The following is an 18,476-nucleotide window of genomic DNA, read 5'->3' on the forward strand; positions in this document are numbered from 1 at the left end:
AAGTCGCAGCTTTCAGAACGCTGCAGACCGGAGCGTTGCAAGTAGCTGCAAGTTTCAACAATCTTTGGTCTGAACTGGGCTTTACAGACATTATTGAAATGTGTTTCAAGGACTTCAGAAACTTGCTAATGTTCCAAACACAAGACAAATACGCTGACACATTTTTGTATAAATGACCAAATTCTGATGCTTGGAATAATTTTTAGACCCACTTTGAAAACATATATAAGTATTTTAATCATAAAAAATACAGATTTTTACATGAACAGGCTTCTACAGGATGTCAACATCGCGATGTTCAATACAATGATTTTACAAAAATCTAGCAAAAAAGGTTTTGTGCATTTATTTATTTCATCACAGTTAATCCCCCTTTTCTTCCATAATCAAGTGTGCGGCGGTGTTGCAGCTTCTTTTTTCTGTTTTTCCGAAAGGGATATTTATTAGCAAACTGCATTATTTTGTGGCATGAAGAAGCGGCGTTCGGGACTGAAACATGGATGATGCTTTTCAAATCCACTAAAGACCAGGACAGAGTTCATGCTAATGTTAGCATGAACTCTGTCCTGGTCTTTCTGTCCTGGTCTTTATTGGATTTGGGGAGTTTATAACTATGTGTGACTCACGAGTTAGTCATGTTAAAAATCTTCTTCTCTCTTGTAAAAATTAACAAAGAAATGTTTGTAAATGTGAACAATAAAGCATTAAGCTGACCTTTGTGTTGCTTGTTTTATGTTTAGGAAAAAAAAATCAGAATTTTCAAAATTTAAAATGTTTTTTTCAACGTTCTTTTGACACTTTTGTCACTTTTATCTTAGTTTATTTGTCACTACTTCCGATCTTTTTGTCACTTTTTTTGTGTTTTTCTCCCATGTTTAAGAAGTTTTTTCCGACATTAATTAATAAAATTAAATAAAACACCCAAATTCAATGAAAGTATTGATCAGTTATTTTACTTGTGAAGAGTGTTGTAGGGAACCATCCACGTTACTTTCTTTTGAAAATTTGGTGGAAAGAAACATTTCTGATATAGAAACTTTTTGAAAATTAAATCAATTCAAACCGGAGATCCACAGTTAGGACCTATAATGATTACTGCAGTTAAACGAGTGTGTAGTACCACAGTCTGGACCTGCGGCGCCGCTCCGTTAGGTTTCAGGGTTTGAGGCCTCCGAAGCACATGTACTTGACCTCCAGGTACTCGTCGATGCCGTACTTGGAGCCTTCGCGGCCCAAACCGGACTGTTTGACCCCCCCGAACGAGGCCTCGGAGGTGGACAGCAGGCCCTCGTTGACTCCGACCATCCCCACCTCCAACGCCTCGGCCACCCGCCAGATCTGACTGACATCCTGTGAGTAGAAATAACCTGAGGACAGACGAAATCAGATCATAGCAAGGTTTAGGCCTCATGTTGTCCTCGGGTCAAATCTGACCTGTTTTTAAAGTTTTTTTTTTTACTCCAGAATTAATGTGATGTTGAAATAAGCGCCAAAAATGTATAAACAACAAAATGTTGGGAAAAGCAACACACAATGAGAAAAAAAAAAAAAAAAAAAAACACGGAAGAAAATGCCAAGAACTTTGGAAAAAGCACCAACAATTCGTCAAAAAAGTGCCAAAAACATAGAAACATTTTCTTTGCCTGCTTGAGCTCAGAGAGACGCACTCACCTGCCAGCCCGACGTTCGATGCGTTGGCGATCGCCAGAGCCTCTTCTTCCGTGTTAAACCTGCAAAACACAAACAAACAAAAGTTATTTTACAGACATCTTCGGAACCTGAACACAACCAGCAGCTCCTTAATTTCATCTCAGCCCCCCTAAAAATTATAATAATAAAAAAAACATTTTTTTTTCTTTTTTAAAATCAACTTTAATGCTTCAAGTGAGAGTTTGAGAACTTGTCTTTTAGTGACAGAGGACAAACAATTACAGGTTCAAAGAAACAGGTTAAATATCCTGTGTGGCTGTTGCCGAAGCTATGCACCTGTAACCCAGTCAAGGAAAGGGTTATTTTTTATTTATTTATTGTTTACACTTCATTATCAATTTATCTGATTCTGGTAGTCCATAAAGGGACTTTCGTAGTTATTTTTATATGTTAAATATTTTGCATTTATCCTCTGTTATAATAATAAATACTAGGGCTGTCAATCAATTAAAAAATGTAATCGAATTAATTACATACTCTGTGATTAATTAATCGCATACATAATTAACGGTGCCTGAACCAATACTTTTTAAGAAAGTAAAAAAAGAAAAGAAAAAAGAAGGGTACTAAACAACAGTCGGTGACATTAAAGAAGGGCTTGTTTATTGCTAAGGCCATATGGTCAAAATTAAATGATTTGACAATAATCTATAACAATAACAATAACTTATTTCACTAGTAAATTGCTGTTGAACGATAAAAACGACCACCAGATGGTAAAAGGACATTTACAATAACTTCAAATGCACCACGAGGCTGTAGTTTACCAGTTTCATTGAACGCGCCGTCTGTGTTATTTTTCCGACGGCAGCTGCAGACAAGGGGTTAAGCTTCGCTGCAGAACTCGAGCCATCATGGCGCCATTTTGTTGCTAACTGGCCATCACCTCCTGTTAGCATTCCGCTGAGCGCCATTTTTTTTTACGTCACTTGACTAACTTTACATCAGAAATGTTTGAAGACTCTATTTCTCCGTTGTTTAGTTCCAAAGAAACACGACAATGTATAAAAGGCTCCATTATCTTGTACCTCACGTTATGGCTCCGTAGCAGACGTTTTTGTAAAAATAAGCTAACGATTGTGTCCTAACCAAGTGACTTACTGTCGCATAGTAGAGGAATTACCGTATAGTACAGGAGAAGCTCACAGGCAGTTTCGACTTACATGAGCTGTTTAGGTTTAATTACTAATGTTAACTAGCATGTTAGTGATCAGTAATTAGCCTGTGTCTATGTTATCTCCTTACATATACCTACACTCTCCGTATCTGTAAGATTGGGAATTATTGAAATTTCTCTCGGCACAGCTACCAGAAGACTTCACACGTTGCTCACGTCACATTCTCTCAGTTGGAGGCTGCGCAGTAAAGCTGGCCATCACCGGAAAAGTGCTTCTAATAGCCTTCACTGGTCTCCGTCCAGAGCAACGGGGTCTATTGGTCCATTATATACTGTCTATGGCTGCAGATTGTTAGCCTAGAAATCTAGACGAAGCCTAGTGACAGCTGGCTGGTCAGGCTAGCAGACTGTTACACACCGGTGTTGAATCCTCTACAGTAAAACACAGTCAAACTTTACACCGTTTAGCGTTAGCTGTCAGCATTTTAACGGTGTTTAATCCAGCTACTAGCTAGCGGTAGGCTAACGTTAGCTGCTGTCGAGTATAGTGTTAACTAGCGTCCCGTGCAGCGGTGTTTGTGTTGCCTGTATCGTCCGTCTCAGAGCATCAGAGAGAAGAGCAGACATATCAGGGGCACCAGATTTCGGTAGCCAGGGTTGGCAGGAAGAAGTAACAAGTAGCTACATGTTCCAATCAATGATCCAGGCAGCACATCCTCGTCTCCCTCCTTCATTTTCAAGGGGGTAAGCTTCGCTTCAGAACGCGAACCTCCGATGGCGCCATTTTGTTGCTACAAAGCGATCACCTCCTGTTAGCATTACACTGACCGCCATTTTTTACGTTTTTACGTCACTTGACGGCGAATAACTTTACATCTGAAGCGTTTAAAGACTCTATTTGTCTGTTTATTTCTAAAGAAACACGACAATGTATAAAAGGCTCCATTACCTTGTACCTCACGTTATGGCTCCGTAGCAGACGCTTTTATAAAAATAGGCTAACGATTGGGTCATAACCACGAGACTTACTGTCACACAGTAGAGGAATTACCGTATAGTACAGGAGAAGCTCACAGGCAGTTTGGACTTCCATTATCTGTTTAGGTTTAATCACTAATGTTAACTAGCATGTTAGTGATCAGTAATTAGCCTGTGTCTATGTTATCTCCTTACATATACCTACACTCTCCGTCTCTGTAAGATTGGGAATGATTGAGATTTCTCTCGGCACAGCTACCAGAAGACTTCACACTTTCAGACACGTTGCTCACGTCACATCTACGTTGTCTCTGTCAGTTGGAGGCTGTGCAGTAAAGCAAGAGATCACCGGAAAAGTGCTTCTAATATCTTTCACTGGTCTCCGTCCAGAGCAACGGGGTCTATTGGTCCATTATATATATGTCAATGTTCATTTTACAGTCGAATGGTGGCTAGAATGGCTCCGGGTCAAACGTCAATATGGAACGGATTAATCTGCGTTATTTTTTTAAAAATTTTCTCAGATTAATTAATCAAAATGAACGCGCTATTTTGACAGCCCTAATAAATACACATATTCATTGTTGTCCAGTGAAACTACTGATTTAGCAGACACTTTTGCAAGGCACTGTACGCGTGTCACATTCTCATTAGGGGCTGAGCCCCCCTAAAGGTCTGATCCTAGAACCTCCCTTGATGCAGAGTTTGAAGATCATCAACGTGCGTGCAACTATTTCTATTCGTAATGATTCGTCTCGGCTGTCTGCAGCTAGTTTATGTGTGTATCTGTGCAGAACAAGTTCAACCCTGTCAATTTGTTTGCATACATTGTCAAACTGATATAAACATGTTGTATGCAATGATTTTAAAACATTAATAAACACCTGATGACGGGCAGCAGCGGGCCGAAGGTCTCCTCCTGGGTGCAGATCATGTCCGTGGTGACGCCGGCCAGCAGAGTGGGCTCCATGAAGGAGCCGTCCAGACGCTTCCCGCCCCGCAGCACCTTCGCTCCCCTCGACACCGCGTCCGATACCTGCTGGACCACCTGGGGACGACAGATAGAGTCGCACTGAGCTGGAGAGCTGCAACCGTAACTCCACTCATCGATTAGTCGATCGATAGAAAAAGAATTATTTTGATAATCGATTAATCTAAGTAATTTTTCAGGCCATAAATTGCAGAAAATGCTGTTTTCAGGCTCTCAAATATGTTGCTTTTCTCTGTTTAATATCATGTTAAACTGAATATCTATATACATTTTTTTTTTTAAAGATTATTTTTTGGGCTTTTTATGGCCTTTAAATCGACAGGATAGGCTGAAGACAGGAAAGAGGAGAGAGAGGAGGGCCGACATGCAGCAAAAGGGCCGCGGGATTCAAACCTGCGACCGATGCCAAGGCCTCAGCCTACATGGGGCGCACGCTCTACTTGGTGAGCTAGGGGGGGTCGCCCCCAAAACAAGACATTTAAAGATATCACCTTGGATTTTGAAAAACTGGGATGGACAGTTTTTTTTTTTTTTACCATTTTCTCCGTCTCAATCGGGGTTTTTATTAAACAGAGTCTGTGACAGTTTATGGCCTCTCGCTTTATGTCAGATAACGTCCATAATAATTGGACAATGGGTTAGATTATTTGACAGTTCATTGTTTAGGTACATCAAACCACGTTAAGCTTTTTCCTCGCCATACGGCCACTGATGAAGAAAACATTAACATGAGATAACTTCTATAATCGTTGGATTTCGATTTAGTTTTTTTGACAGGCTTAAGTGTTCATGACAAGATATGACCACGATAACTCTGGTGATGATTGATCGTTGTTTAGATACATTAAACCACGTTAGCTTTTTCACGTTAAGCGGTTTACGTCTCTGTCGTAACCTTTGTTGGTCATTTCCTTCGCGAGCTCCTGATAAATGATGGCGTTTCTTAGATTTTTGCTATCTAAAATAGCAGTTATATTTTTCTGGTAAATTAATTTTAAAAAGTATCTTGTCTCCTTGTTTGTCCACTTACATCTGTCTTTGTTGACACCTGTCATGTGTGCAAACAGAGCGACAATATTGGGCGCAAATGAACTGAAACTTCTTCTTCGTTTTATTGCGGGTTGCAAACATAAAATGACCTAAAACTTAATCGCAGTTCATTATTTATTCGGCAAATATCGTTTCCATCAGCGTTTATCGCATAAGCCGTATATCGATCAAGAGAAAATCCGATTTGACCGAACGTATTTTCTTTGAGTCGATATTTATGAAATTTCATCGGATTTTACAGTTTCCATGACGGCATTTTTCATTCGATATCACTTAATTTGGATAAAAACGGGTCGATGGAAACATAGCTAGAGATCCCACATTTTCTTGTTGCTTAAAAGATCGACACATACTCAGATACTACGTCTTACATTATCTACTTTTTTGGTCCATAGCGAACAGCTTTCTCTGAAGCAAGATATCTCAACACCCCCTGGCCCCCATTGTTGTGAAATAAAGCAGGGTTTACCTTCTCTGCAGCTCGGGTGTTGATGAGGGGCCCCTGGGTGGTGCCGGGCTCCGCGCCGTGACCCAGGCGCAGCTCAGCGTCCATTGCTCGGCCCAGCTTCTCCAGGAAGTGGTCGTGAATGCCGCTCTGCACCAGGAACCGGTTGGAACACACGCACGTCTGTACGAAAGAAGATTAGTCGCTTGAGACAAAGACTGGTCGGCAGACAGATTTGGTGAAATATCCTGTTTTTAAAGGGTAACTACTGTTTTTTTCAACCTGGACCCTATTTTCCTATGTGTTTTTGTGTCTAAGTGACTGATGGGAACAACTATCTTTGACATTGGTCCAGTATTAAGCGAGATCGCTGCCGTCAGCAGCAAAGAAACAAGCTAAGATAGAAGTTAATTAACAACTGTACAGCTTGTATTTACCTTCACAAAAGTGCTTATTTAGCCTCTGACAGACTCCGATTGCTATTTTTAAGTGTCTGACAACATTATGGAAAGGATTTCTAAGGAGGTTGACCTTTCTGTTAAAGAGTAAGAGAATTAAACAAAAACATCCACATCATAGCATTGACTAAACCCACCAGACTCCATGTAAATAAAAGTAATTTTAGCATCGTAAAACACACTTCATTCAAAGTCGACAGAAACTAAATAAAACTATGAAAAGCAATTTTGGGTAGTCTTTCCTCTTTTCCAACCATCACAACTCTAGTTTTGGTTGAAATAAACACACAGTTTACAGATTTACATGTCAGAACATGCTGGCTCTATACACACTAAAAGTATTGTTTTTTTAAATGGAGTCTGGTGGGTTTAGCGCTAGCGACTTCAGAGCTGTTTCTGGTTAAACAGAAAGCTCTCAAAGAGGTTTTAAAGGTCTATCTCTGAAGGGATCCTTTCCATTTCCATAATGTTGTCAGACACTTAGAATAATAACTTTTAGTGGACCAAATAGACGATGCACATTTGCCCCATAGGGTTACATTGCAGCCCGGTCTTAATACCGGACCAACTTCAAAGATTGTTGTTCCTATCAGTCACTTACACACAAAAACATTGGAAAATAGGGTCCAGGTTGAAAGAAAAAAATGAAATTACCCTTTAATCTAAAATTCAAAACAGTGTCTTTCAAACCGTCTGTAAGCAACTCCAAAGTCTAACTGTGAGGAACATATTGTTATGTACTTAATTAGTATTACATTTATTTAATATTAAATAAACTCAAACATTGTTATTTGATTGGGCTGTTTTTTTCCTGTGTTGTCAGCCTTCAGCAATGCGAACCTGCCTCCAATTGACATCACAAATGATCAGCGTAACATCTGAAGGAAGTACGAAGGAATAAAGTTTACGGTAACCGCACTATTGATTTTGAGAATATTTTGGCAGTTAGGCGGTCCGTGAGTTTAAGAAACACTGACTTTAGGACACAAAAAGATGAGTTAACAGGCTCCAGGTTGAAACATACTTTCGTCATCCATTAAAGGAACACGCCGACTTAAAGGGAATTTAGCTTATTCACCGTAACCCCCAGAGTAAGACAAGTCCATACATACCCTTCTCATCTCCGTGCGTGCTGTAACGCTGTCTGACGGTTCCAGCATTAGCTTAGCACAGATCCTGCAGGTAACTGGTTCCAACTAGCCTACTGCTCCCAATTGTGACAAAATAACTCCAACATGTTCCTATTTACATGTTGTGATTTGTAGAGTCACAGCGTGTACAAAAAACAACGTAACATGAGACACAGACATCTTCTAACAGTAAACAAACTGGGAACTATATTCTCAGACAGGCTTGCTGCGAGCATATCAATCCGCCCAAGTACTATATTCTTCCGCCTGAGAATATAGTTCCCGGTTTGTTTACTGTTAGAAGATGGCTGTGTCTCATGTTACGTTGTTTTTGTACACGCCAGACTTATAAATCACAACATGTAAATAGGAACATGTTGGCGTTATTTTGTCACTTATTGGGAGCAGTAGGATTACTGGAACCATTCACCTGCAGGATCTGTGCTGGCCTGATGCTGCTGGAGCCATCAGACAGCATTACAGCACGCATGGAGATGAGAAGGGTATGTATGGACTAGTCTAACTCTGGGGGTTACGGTGAATAAACTAAATTCCCAATAAGTCGGCGTGTTCCTTTAACACAGAGCACTGTGGGCTTCCCGTTACCTGTCCAGAGTTCCTGAACTTGGAAGCCATGGCGCCGGCCACCGCCCTGTCGACGTCGGCGCTGTCGAACACGATGAAGGGGGCGTGGCCTCCCAGCTCCATGGACGCCTTCTTCACAGTATCAGCAGCCAGTTTCAGCAGCACCTGAGAGCACATTCACAGTTTTACTGTTTAGTATAAATATCAACTAAGAGGATGTTTTTGTCGCCTTTTTACCGTACATTCAACATCACTAACAATTTATTGATCAATAGAAAATGTATTTCAAAAATAGAAATCTTTAAGCTTATTCCCCCGAGTCCTTAGGTTGTTTTTTTTTCCGTATAGCATGTTTCCTTGGATTGGAGCGGCACCTAAAACATGGTTGCAGCTGTCGCCGTGGTCCTGCTGCACGCCCTGCTACGCTCTGCAGTGCCCTGCTACACCCTGCTACACCCTGCTACGCTCTGCAGTGTCCTGCTACACCCTGCTACACCCTGCTACGCTCTGCAGTGTCCTGCTGCACCCTGCTATGCTCTGCAGTGCCCTGCTGCACCCTGCTACGCCCTGCTACGCTCTGCAGTGCCCTGCTACACCCTGCTACACCCTGCTACGCTCTGCAGTGCCCTGCTGCACCCTGCTACGCTCTGCAGTGCCCTGCTACACCCTGCTACGCTCTGCAGTGCCCTGCTGCACCCTGCTACGCCCTGCTACGCTCTGCAGTGTCCTGCTGCACCCTGCTACGCTCTGCAGTGTCCTGCTGCATCCTGCTACGCCCTGCTACGCTCTGCAGTGTCCTGCTGCACCCTGCTACGCTCTGCAGTGTCCTGCTGCATCCTGCTACGCTCTGCAGTGCCCTGCTACGCTCTGCAGTGTCCTGCTACGCTCTGCAGTGTCCTGCTGCACCCTGCTACGACCTGCTATGCTGTGCTGTGCCCTGCTACATCCTGTAATGCCCTGCAGTGCCCTGATATGCCATGAACTACTACAACCACTATTTCTAGTCTAAGATTGGGCATCGAGAACAGATTCCTACTTGGAATCGTTTCAAAAATTACGATTCCATTGGAATCGTTTCTTTATTGGAATCGTTCGGAGGATTTGGTTTCAAATCTGATCATGGGGTTCCAAATTTAACACGCGCAAGTTTTGGTTTCCGTAGCGGCCAGGCGCTGGTTGTGTTGCAGCCTTGGAGCTCAGTAAGTGGTGCTCTAGCGGGGCATTATTTTACGTTGAAAAAGCCCCCGTCAAACTGCAACCCACCTCTGAATCAAAATAAAACTTTCCTCTTATTTGTGAAATAACCATGTGACCCGTTTCAACTCCACCACTCAGAGAATCGGAATCGATAAGAACCGGAATCAAAAGGAAGAATCGGAATTGGAACCAGAATCGTTAAAATCCAAACGATGCCCGACCCTATTCTAGTCACTGTTCCATTATCTTTATTGTGACTATCCTTGCCACTGTTCATCACACCCCCAACCGGCACCGTCAGACACCACCTACCAACAGTCTGGGTCTGTCCCAGATTTCTCCCTAAAAGGGAGTTTTTCTTCGCCACTGTCACACTGAATGCTTTGCTTTTGGGGGAATTACTGGAATTGTTGGGTCTTTGTAAATTATAGAGTGCGGTCTAGACCTACTCTATCTGTAAAGTGTCTTGAGATAACTCTTGTTATGATTTGATACTATAAATACAACTGAATTGAATTTACACTTCATAAAAAGGTATTGTATTCATTACACAAGGTTTATGGGATTAGTCCGGATTGACTTGCCATTTGGACCGGGTGTGGACCTTGGTCCAGACTTTGAGCAGCCACGGTTTATGGTCTCACCTTGCCGATGGCGGTGGAGCCGGTGAAGGAGATTTTGGCCACCACTGGGTCGGTGCAGAGAACCTCCCCGACTGACGGAGTCCTCTCTCGGGAGCACGGGACTACGTTGAACACGCCCGCGGGGATGCCCGCCTGCTCCGCCAGCTGCACAACGAACCAGACAACAACAACAACAAGGTCATTCACGGAAAAACAGCACCCAAGGTTGGACCAGAAGCGTGAGACTCGTCGGGTGTGCGGACCTCAGCCAGGGCGAGCGCCGACAGCGGCGTGTCCTCGGCCGGTTTCACCACCACCGTGCAGCCGGCAGCCAGAGCGGCGCCGGCCTTCCTGGTGATCATCGCGCTGGGGAAGTTCCACTGTGGAGCAACACAACGGTTTCTGGATTAATATTGCTGCTGCATTAATGTGTCTGTTGCATTTTACTACTGTGGATGGGAAAGGTTGTGCTCATTTTTAAAAGTGCTGGAAAAACCCAAAAGAAAAATATTTTCTGTGGCAATACTGTATGATTAATGGACGCCAAGTATCGGCCTTTTATTAAATAAAATTGCACATGAGAATTTAAGCTTTTTATCCAACTTTGTGGTACTAGACTAATAAAATCAATTGCTTTCTCCGTCCACTAGGTGGTCGTGGTGGTTTTTCAAAAAGAAGGAAAGAAATTATTATTAGAATAAGCCTTTAAATCAGACAAATAGCAATTAAAATCCCTCCAATTCAAAAACAATAAAAAATGTATATAAAACATCATTATGTTGAGTCGATTCTGAACCAATCAGCTGTTAGATCAGTTGAGAGGCCGGCGTTTCCCAGCATGCCCTGGGTCCGTCTGGTGGAATTTACACTACCGGTCAAAAGTTTGGGGTCACTTAAAAATTTCCATTCCACTCCATTCCAGACACAATACCTGCTGAGATCAGTTGTATTGTTTTTTTAATCAGGGCAGCAGTTTTCAGATTACATTATGTGCTTACATAATTGCTAAAGGGTTCTCAACTGTTGTAGAAAGAAGTGGCTGAAGAAATGCTTGAAATCCATGTTTTTTGGTCTAAACGTCATACTCAAATTAAAAGTAGTACAGCTCCCATATACTTTGACACTCAGGGGTGTGCCTGATATCATTGGAAAGGAAACATTCTCAAGTTTTTGTTACAAGTGTCAGGGCGATTCTAGGCCTTACTGACACAGAGTTACAGAGGCTAGAATGGAGATTTTTTATTTCTGTCCAAGTTATAAATCTGTAAAATTATTAAAATACACTGCTGTAAACACATCTGACAGGTGACAGACAACACAGCATTAGCCACGTCTCAGCTCACTACAGAAAAAAATTCAGAAGCTAAAAGACTCAAAAATGGATTTTATATGAATTCTTTTCTACAAATATGTCTGTGCGTTTTTTTATTTCTATTTGAAAAGTGCAAATAAAAAAGCCAAAAAACTACAAAATACAACACTTCTCAAATACACAAACAAACCCACATCAATCACCTTTCCAATGATATCAGGCACACCCCTGAGTGTCAAAGTATATGGGAGCTGTACCACTTTTAATTTGGGTATGACGTTTAGACCAAAAAGCATGAATTTCAAGTGTTTCTTCAGCCACTTCTGTCTACAACAGTCGAGAACCCTTTTGCAATTATGTAAGCAAATCATGTAATCTGAAAACTGCTGCTCTGATTAAAAAAAACAATACAACTGATCTCAGCAGGTATTGTGTCTGGAATGGAAATTTCTAAGTGACCCCAAACTTTTGACCGGTAGTGTAGGTCTTACAATTTATCCTTAGGAGGGGTTTGTCTCTCTGTATTTACTGCATTCCCTTATGTATCCTAATTGAATAATACAGTTTTTTGGGAGAAAAATAAGTTTCATCAAGTTGCCACAGCCATTTTAAAAACATCCCGGTAAATGAAACTTTTCTTTTGTCTAAATAAAAGCGCATAACCAACCGAAATCCTTTCAAAACAATCCATCCAATAGCTGCAGAGATATTTCCTCCACAGAGCCACGTTGGATCGCCTGAAGAGCTTCTCATTGGCTGCTCACCGGTGTGATGATGGAGGAGACGCCCACGGGCTGTTTGAGGAGGAGGATCTTTCGGTCTTTGGCGGGCGACGGGACGACGTCGCCGTACACTCGCCGAGCCTCCTCCGAAAACCACTCCAGGAAGGAGGCAGAGTACCCAATCTCCCCGAGAGACTCCTGCAGGGGCTTTCCCTGCAACACACAGTTTCACAATTTATTTATGTACACACACAAAACAAAAAAACAGATTGTTGGAAGAGTGGGAAGACCAAAGTGGACTTTGAAAGCAGGAAGATGGACTGTCAACAATCAGCAATGAGAGAATATGTTTGTTTGTTTGGTTATTTGGGTGAAGTGTCCCTTGATCCAAATGATATTCACTAGGGCTGTGCTCGATTGAAGAAGTTCTTAGTCGACTAAAACTCATTCAATCGTATCGACTAATCGATTAGTTGATTTAATCGACAGATCTGTAAATCTGAGTTTCTCCGCAAAGAGTCGTGCTAAAAGCACCACTTTAATTCTTGCGTTTACCAGAGATGTGCTCGTACGTTTCTTGGAAATAAGTCATTCAGCAGGAAAAAAAGCATCAAACATGACTAAGGTGGTGGTGATGGCGCAGTGGATGGGAAACATGCTTTTGGTGTGGGAGGTCTAGGGTTCAATTCCCACTGTGATTCATCAACCAATGTGTCCCCCCCTGAGCAAGACACTTAACTCCTAGTTGCTCCAGAGGCGTGTGACTTCTGATACATAGCAATTGCAAGTCGTTACAATGACATGTAACTATGTAATCGACTAAAGAAATCTAAGTTGACTAATCGACTAAGCGGGAGCAGCCCTAATACTCACAGATTCGAACGTGATCAGTTTGGCCAGGTCTTCTTTGTGCAGCATCAGCAGGTCGAACCATTTCCTCAACAGAACGCTCCGCTCCTGCAGGACAACCAATCAGATTGCATCGGGAGTTTTATTTTTTTGTATTCAAAGAACCGGCAGCCTGTGAGGTTTGTCAGATCTGGTTTTCGCTCGCTGAAACAAATTCAGATGAATATATCACAGAGTGGAACATGTTAAAAAAGGGTGCTGGAAAACTGAACGGGTCCTTTAATGTTTCTCCCGGCTGCTAACTAGAGGTTCTCAGACGTTCTCAGACTTCCTCGGTGGAACAAGCATTCAGATCCTTTGCCGGAGTTAGAGTCCGGAGTTAGAGTTACGATACACCACTTTCAATGATTTGTGTTTACAAATCATTAGTTACAAAATCTTCTATCATCTTAATAGAAGATATAGGCTACGGTCTCTCACATCACATAAATCATGAAACAGTCTTGAAGAGGATTCTTTTTATCGGTCTCGGTGTTGACTGTCTCTCATTTGGACTCGGTCTTGACTCTGTCTCGACTAGTCCTAGACTTGGACTCGACAAAGGTGGACTTGACTACAGCCCTGGTCCGTTTACATTTGGTATCACTGCTGTTCAGTGGTGGGAAGTACATTACTATTCTGTGCTTACGTACAATTTTAAAGTACTTGTACTTTGAGTATTTCCATTTTATGCTCCTTTATACTTTAACTCCACTTATTTGATATTATTTGAATATCTGTAGGGTTAGATTCAGATTATACTAATACAGTGGGGGAAATAAGTATTTGACCCCTTGCTGATTTTGCAGGTTTGCCCACTTACAAAGAATGCAAAAATCTACAATTTTAATCATATGTACATTCTAACAGTGAAAGACAGAATCCCAAAGAAAATTCCATAAAATCACATCATATGAATTTATTAAAATTGATAACCATCTGATGAGGAAAAACAAGTATTTGACCCCCTGGACAAACAGCAAGTATTCTGGCTCCTACAAGCCAGTTAGTCTTTCTTTAAGACACAGCGCCAATCCGAACCAATTATCTTCATCAATACACCTGCCTCACCTCGTTACCTGTATAAAAGACACCTGTCAACACCCAAACAACCAGCATCCAACATCACCACCATGGGCAAGACCAAAGAGCTTTCTACGGACATCAGGGACAAGATTGTTGATCTGCACAAGGCTGGGATGGGCTACAAGAGAATCGGAAAGCAACTTGGAGAGAAAAGATCAACTGTCGGTGCAGTTATCAGGAAATGGAAGAAGCACCACACCACCGCCAACCTCCCTCGGTCTGGGCCTCCACACAAGATCTTGCCTCGTGGGGTGTCCCTGATCATGCGAACGGTGAGGAATCATCCCAAAACCACAAGGGGGGAACTGATGAATCAACTGATGGCAGCTGGGACCACAGTTACAAAAAGAAACGGTTGGTAACACACACTACGCCGTCATGGGTTGAAATCCTGCAGCGCACGCAAGGTCCCCCTGCTCAAGAAGAAACATGTACAGGCCCGCATGAAGTTTGCCATTCACCACCTGGACGACTCAGAAGAGGCCTGGAAGAAGGTGATGTGGTCAGATGAGACCAAAATAGAACTTTTTGGCCTCAACTCAACTCGTCGTGTTTGGAGGGCAAAGAACACCGAGTACAACCCAAAGAACACCATCCCCACCGTCAAGCATGGTGGTGGCAACATCATGCTTTGGGGGTGCTTTTCAGCCAAGGGGACGGGACAACTCCATCGTATTGAGGGCAGGATGGACGGGGCCATGTATCGTGGAATTCTGGACCGACATCTCCTTCCCTCAGTGAGAGAGCTGAAGATGGGTCGAGGATTTCAGCACGACAACGACCCTAAGCACACCGCCAAAGCAACAAAAGAGTGACTGAAGAAGAAGCACATCAAGGTTCTGGAGTGGCCTATCCAGTCTCCAGACCTGAATCCGATTGAAAATCTTTGATTTGGAGGCTGTCTGCAGGGAGGAGTGGGCCTACATCCCTGCCGAAATGTGCACAAACCTTGTCACCAACTATAAAAACCGTTTGACATCTGTGCTGGCCAATAATGGCTTTTCTACAAAATATTAACATGCTGTTTGTCCAGGGGGTCAAATACTTGTTTTTCCTCATCAGATGGTTATCAATTTTAATAAATTCATATGATGTGATTTTCTGGAATTTTCTTTGGGATTCTGTCTTTCACTGTTAGAATGTACATATGATTAAAATTGTAGATTTTTGCATTCTTTGTAAGTGGGCAAACCTGCAAAATCAGCAAGGGGTCAAATACTTATTTCCCCCACTGTACATTGTGTTCATTATTAATTAGGACTAGCTCCAAGCTTACACATAATAAATCACTTTTTATAAAACAATATATATTGTATGATTTACTTAAGTTTTGAATTCTTCTTCCACCCTGCTGCAGTTAGACTGAATTGTATACGAATATATAAATATTAATATTAAAAATGAACCTGGTTTGGTTTTTTGTGTTGACTAATAAATGTCTCATAGTATTTTAAATTACAGATAATCAAACAAGGCCCTCATTAAACACTTTAACAGGGTTAGCCTCAGTTTTCTCAGTCTCACACCCAGTTACTGGTCTGCAGAAATACACCTGCTGTTCAGAGCCTTCACGCCAAACTCTATTCAAATATTCCGCAATTTAGTGTGGTCAAGCATATGGACACATTCATGGCCTATTCATGTTTTGTGAACGCAACCATCATGTATTCTGAATCGTTAGGAGACTGTCTTTGCTTAGACATATTCGGCAAGCTTAGTCGTACTAATAGCCTGTTTTAGTAATGCTTTTAGCTTTTTAATTCGCAGCAGGTAATAAGCAATACAAGTGAATATTAAGCTTTTATTCTTAATACTCAATATTTTATGCGTAAGCCGAATTGAAGTCTGGTTCCTATCAGTTGAAAATATACCATGTGTTACTGTGTTTGTGTACTTTTCTGACGGTTATTCAACATTTATTTTTTAATTGATAGTTTTTTCGAGTGGAGTACGGTTACGGTACCTTAGCACTGTACTGCTTCCAGGAATGAAACGCCTTGTACGCAGCGTCCACAGCCTGCTTGGCCTCAGCGGGGCCACAGTCTGACACCCGGGCTATCTCCTCCCCGGTGGCCGGGTCCAGCACAGGGAACACCGAGGCTGCGGAGACCCAGCGCCCGTCTACGTAGCCCTGCGTCCGCAGCAGCGGAGCGGACACATCCAGGCTGTAGTGTCTCTGCATGGCGGCGGGCAGGCCGGGGAAGACCTGCCGGAGGAAGCATCGAGTCCTCAGCACACAGAAAGTGGACATACTGGCGGTGAATGTCTGCAGCTGGGTGTGTGTAAACTCTCACTGTGTGCGGGGTGAAGGCGGTGTTTCTCCCCGCAGGTCAGAAGGAGAAGCTCCGGCAGCTTTCTGTCGGTTTAAACCAGTCCGGACTAAACACAACCGGAGGCGAGTTTAGATTTCCTAGGAGGGCGAAGCCATGTCCCGCCCTACCCTGCCTCTGATTGGCTTACTCTGGTACTCTCACCTTAACCTTAACCAATCTCCTTCCTCATGCCTAAACCTAACCAATCCAACAAACGAAGGCAGCGGGTTCCAACCAATCAGAGGTGGATAAGGGCGGGTTATTCCGTCGCCATCCTAGATACGCAAATTGGCCAACATCAGAGCACTTTACGGTCCTCTTCTGCTCAAACGCGTCCAATGTTCAACATAAAGAAACACATTTCTACGGGGACAAGAAAACATGATAAAATATTGTTTTGCTTAAGGTCAAAACTATGACCTAATATGTTGACATTAGTAGATAGTTTGTTGATATTTTTGGCTTATTTTGCCTATTCAAAAATAAGAGATAGTTAATCATAATTTCATCGTTATCCTCACATCATTTTAATAATTGGAGGAAGTGTGAGTGCGTGTGTGTGTGTGTGTGTGTGTGTGTGTGTGTGTGTGTGTGTGTGTGTGTGTGTGTGTGTGTGTTATAATCATAATTTCAACGTTATCCTCATATCATTTTAATAATTCCGACATTTTAACTTTTTGATTTTGATTTCAGAAAATCAAAAATATGATCTTTTTAATATCATAGTTTTAACTACTTTTTTTTTTCACTGCTCAAACCAAAACAAATGCGTTCATCTTTCCCAAATAGTGCTACATTTATCTCAGTAAAATATTGGATGATAAGAAAGTTGCTCCGCATCCCACATTGAATTAGTTTGCATTTCTGTTCCTTTAATTTGACCTGTAAACATGTTGACCCTTAAAACTGGACTTTAACCGTGTTGTAATTATGTAAATCCTTCAGATAAGCAGGCTGTTATCAGTCCGTCATGCCCCTTTTATTATAGGCAGTTATATCTTTTATATGTCACGTGTTGGGAGGTTTTTTTTCTCCAGAATTGCAGTTTCATTTTCCCCCTCTTGGCTCTTGTAAGTTTCACTTTCCCTTTCCTAACTCCAACCAGCCCCGCCCTCAGCTACTTCACTCCACTGTTTATAAATTATATAATACTATTATAAATAAAGTCTTCTGGGGCTCTGGCCCCAAATGTTTTGTCCAAAGTCCCCCAGATCTTTAAGGATGTCTTCTTTCTGCAAATGTGTGCAGATTTCATTTTTTATAATTATATTTTCCATGTTTTTTAACCCTTGTCTTGGGTTAAAACTAAAAATGTCAACGTTTTGTTTGTCTTTTTCAACACTTTTTTTTTTCCTTATGCCCAATCTTTTTGTCACTTTTCGACTTTTTGACACGTATTCCATTTTTTATGGCCCTTTTCTGACATTTTTGCTGACACTTTCGTCACTTTTTTTCAACGCTCTTATCTCAATTATTTCTTCAAATGCTATAAACTTGAATAAAACACCCAAATTCAGTGAACTGGTTATTTATTTTACTTGTAAAGAGTAATGGTTGTACGGAACCATCCACGTTATTTTTTTGACAATTTGGTTGAAAGAAACCCAAATTTCTGATACAGAAACATTATGACAATGGGTCAAATTAGACCCTGAGGACACTAGGGGGGTTAAAATCATAAAAGCATGCAGCCATCTGGTGATGAGCTGCAGCTGTTGTGCCAAAAAAGTGATTGCCATCTGTGGGAAACTGTCTGTTAGGCTGCTGCATGTATTGTCCCTTTAAAAAGGTATTATAACAGGTACCCAGTTCTGGGTGGGCTCTATATGATGTGTCATATATAACTCTCACTCATGAAATCAAGTCATTTTG

At 41.9% G+C, this 18,476-nt stretch overlaps 1 protein-coding gene across 2 annotated transcripts; it reads right to left on the reverse strand.

Annotated features, from left to right (window-relative positions):
• Positions 1-429: 429 nt before the first annotated feature.
• Positions 430-16,711, reverse strand: aldh5a1 (aldehyde dehydrogenase 5 family, member A1 (succinate-semialdehyde dehydrogenase)). Of its 2 annotated transcripts, XM_028580217.1 has the most exons (11): positions 16,587-16,711; positions 16,256-16,498; positions 13,192-13,275; positions 12,361-12,531; positions 10,548-10,664; positions 10,306-10,449; positions 8,486-8,629; positions 6,316-6,474; positions 4,690-4,853; positions 1,672-1,730; positions 430-1,367 (listed from the first exon to the last, which is right to left on the reverse strand). In XM_028580217.1, exons 2-11 carry the CDS (start codon positions 16,472-16,474, stop codon positions 1,156-1,158), a joined length of 1,473 nt encoding a protein of 490 aa, XP_028436018.1. In that variant the 5' UTR covers positions 16,475-16,498; positions 16,587-16,711; the 3' UTR covers positions 430-1,155. The 2 variants fall into 2 exon arrangements, with proteins under 2 accessions (XP_028436018.1, XP_028436017.1); XM_028580216.1 differs by having other exon boundaries at positions 16,256-16,711.
• Positions 16,712-18,476: the final 1,765 nt, after the last annotated feature.

Source organism: Perca flavescens, chromosome 6 (assembly GCF_004354835.1).
Source record: "Perca flavescens isolate YP-PL-M2 chromosome 6, PFLA_1.0, whole genome shotgun sequence".
NCBI classification, from domain to species: Eukaryota; Metazoa; Chordata; class Actinopteri; order Perciformes; family Percidae; genus Perca; species Perca flavescens.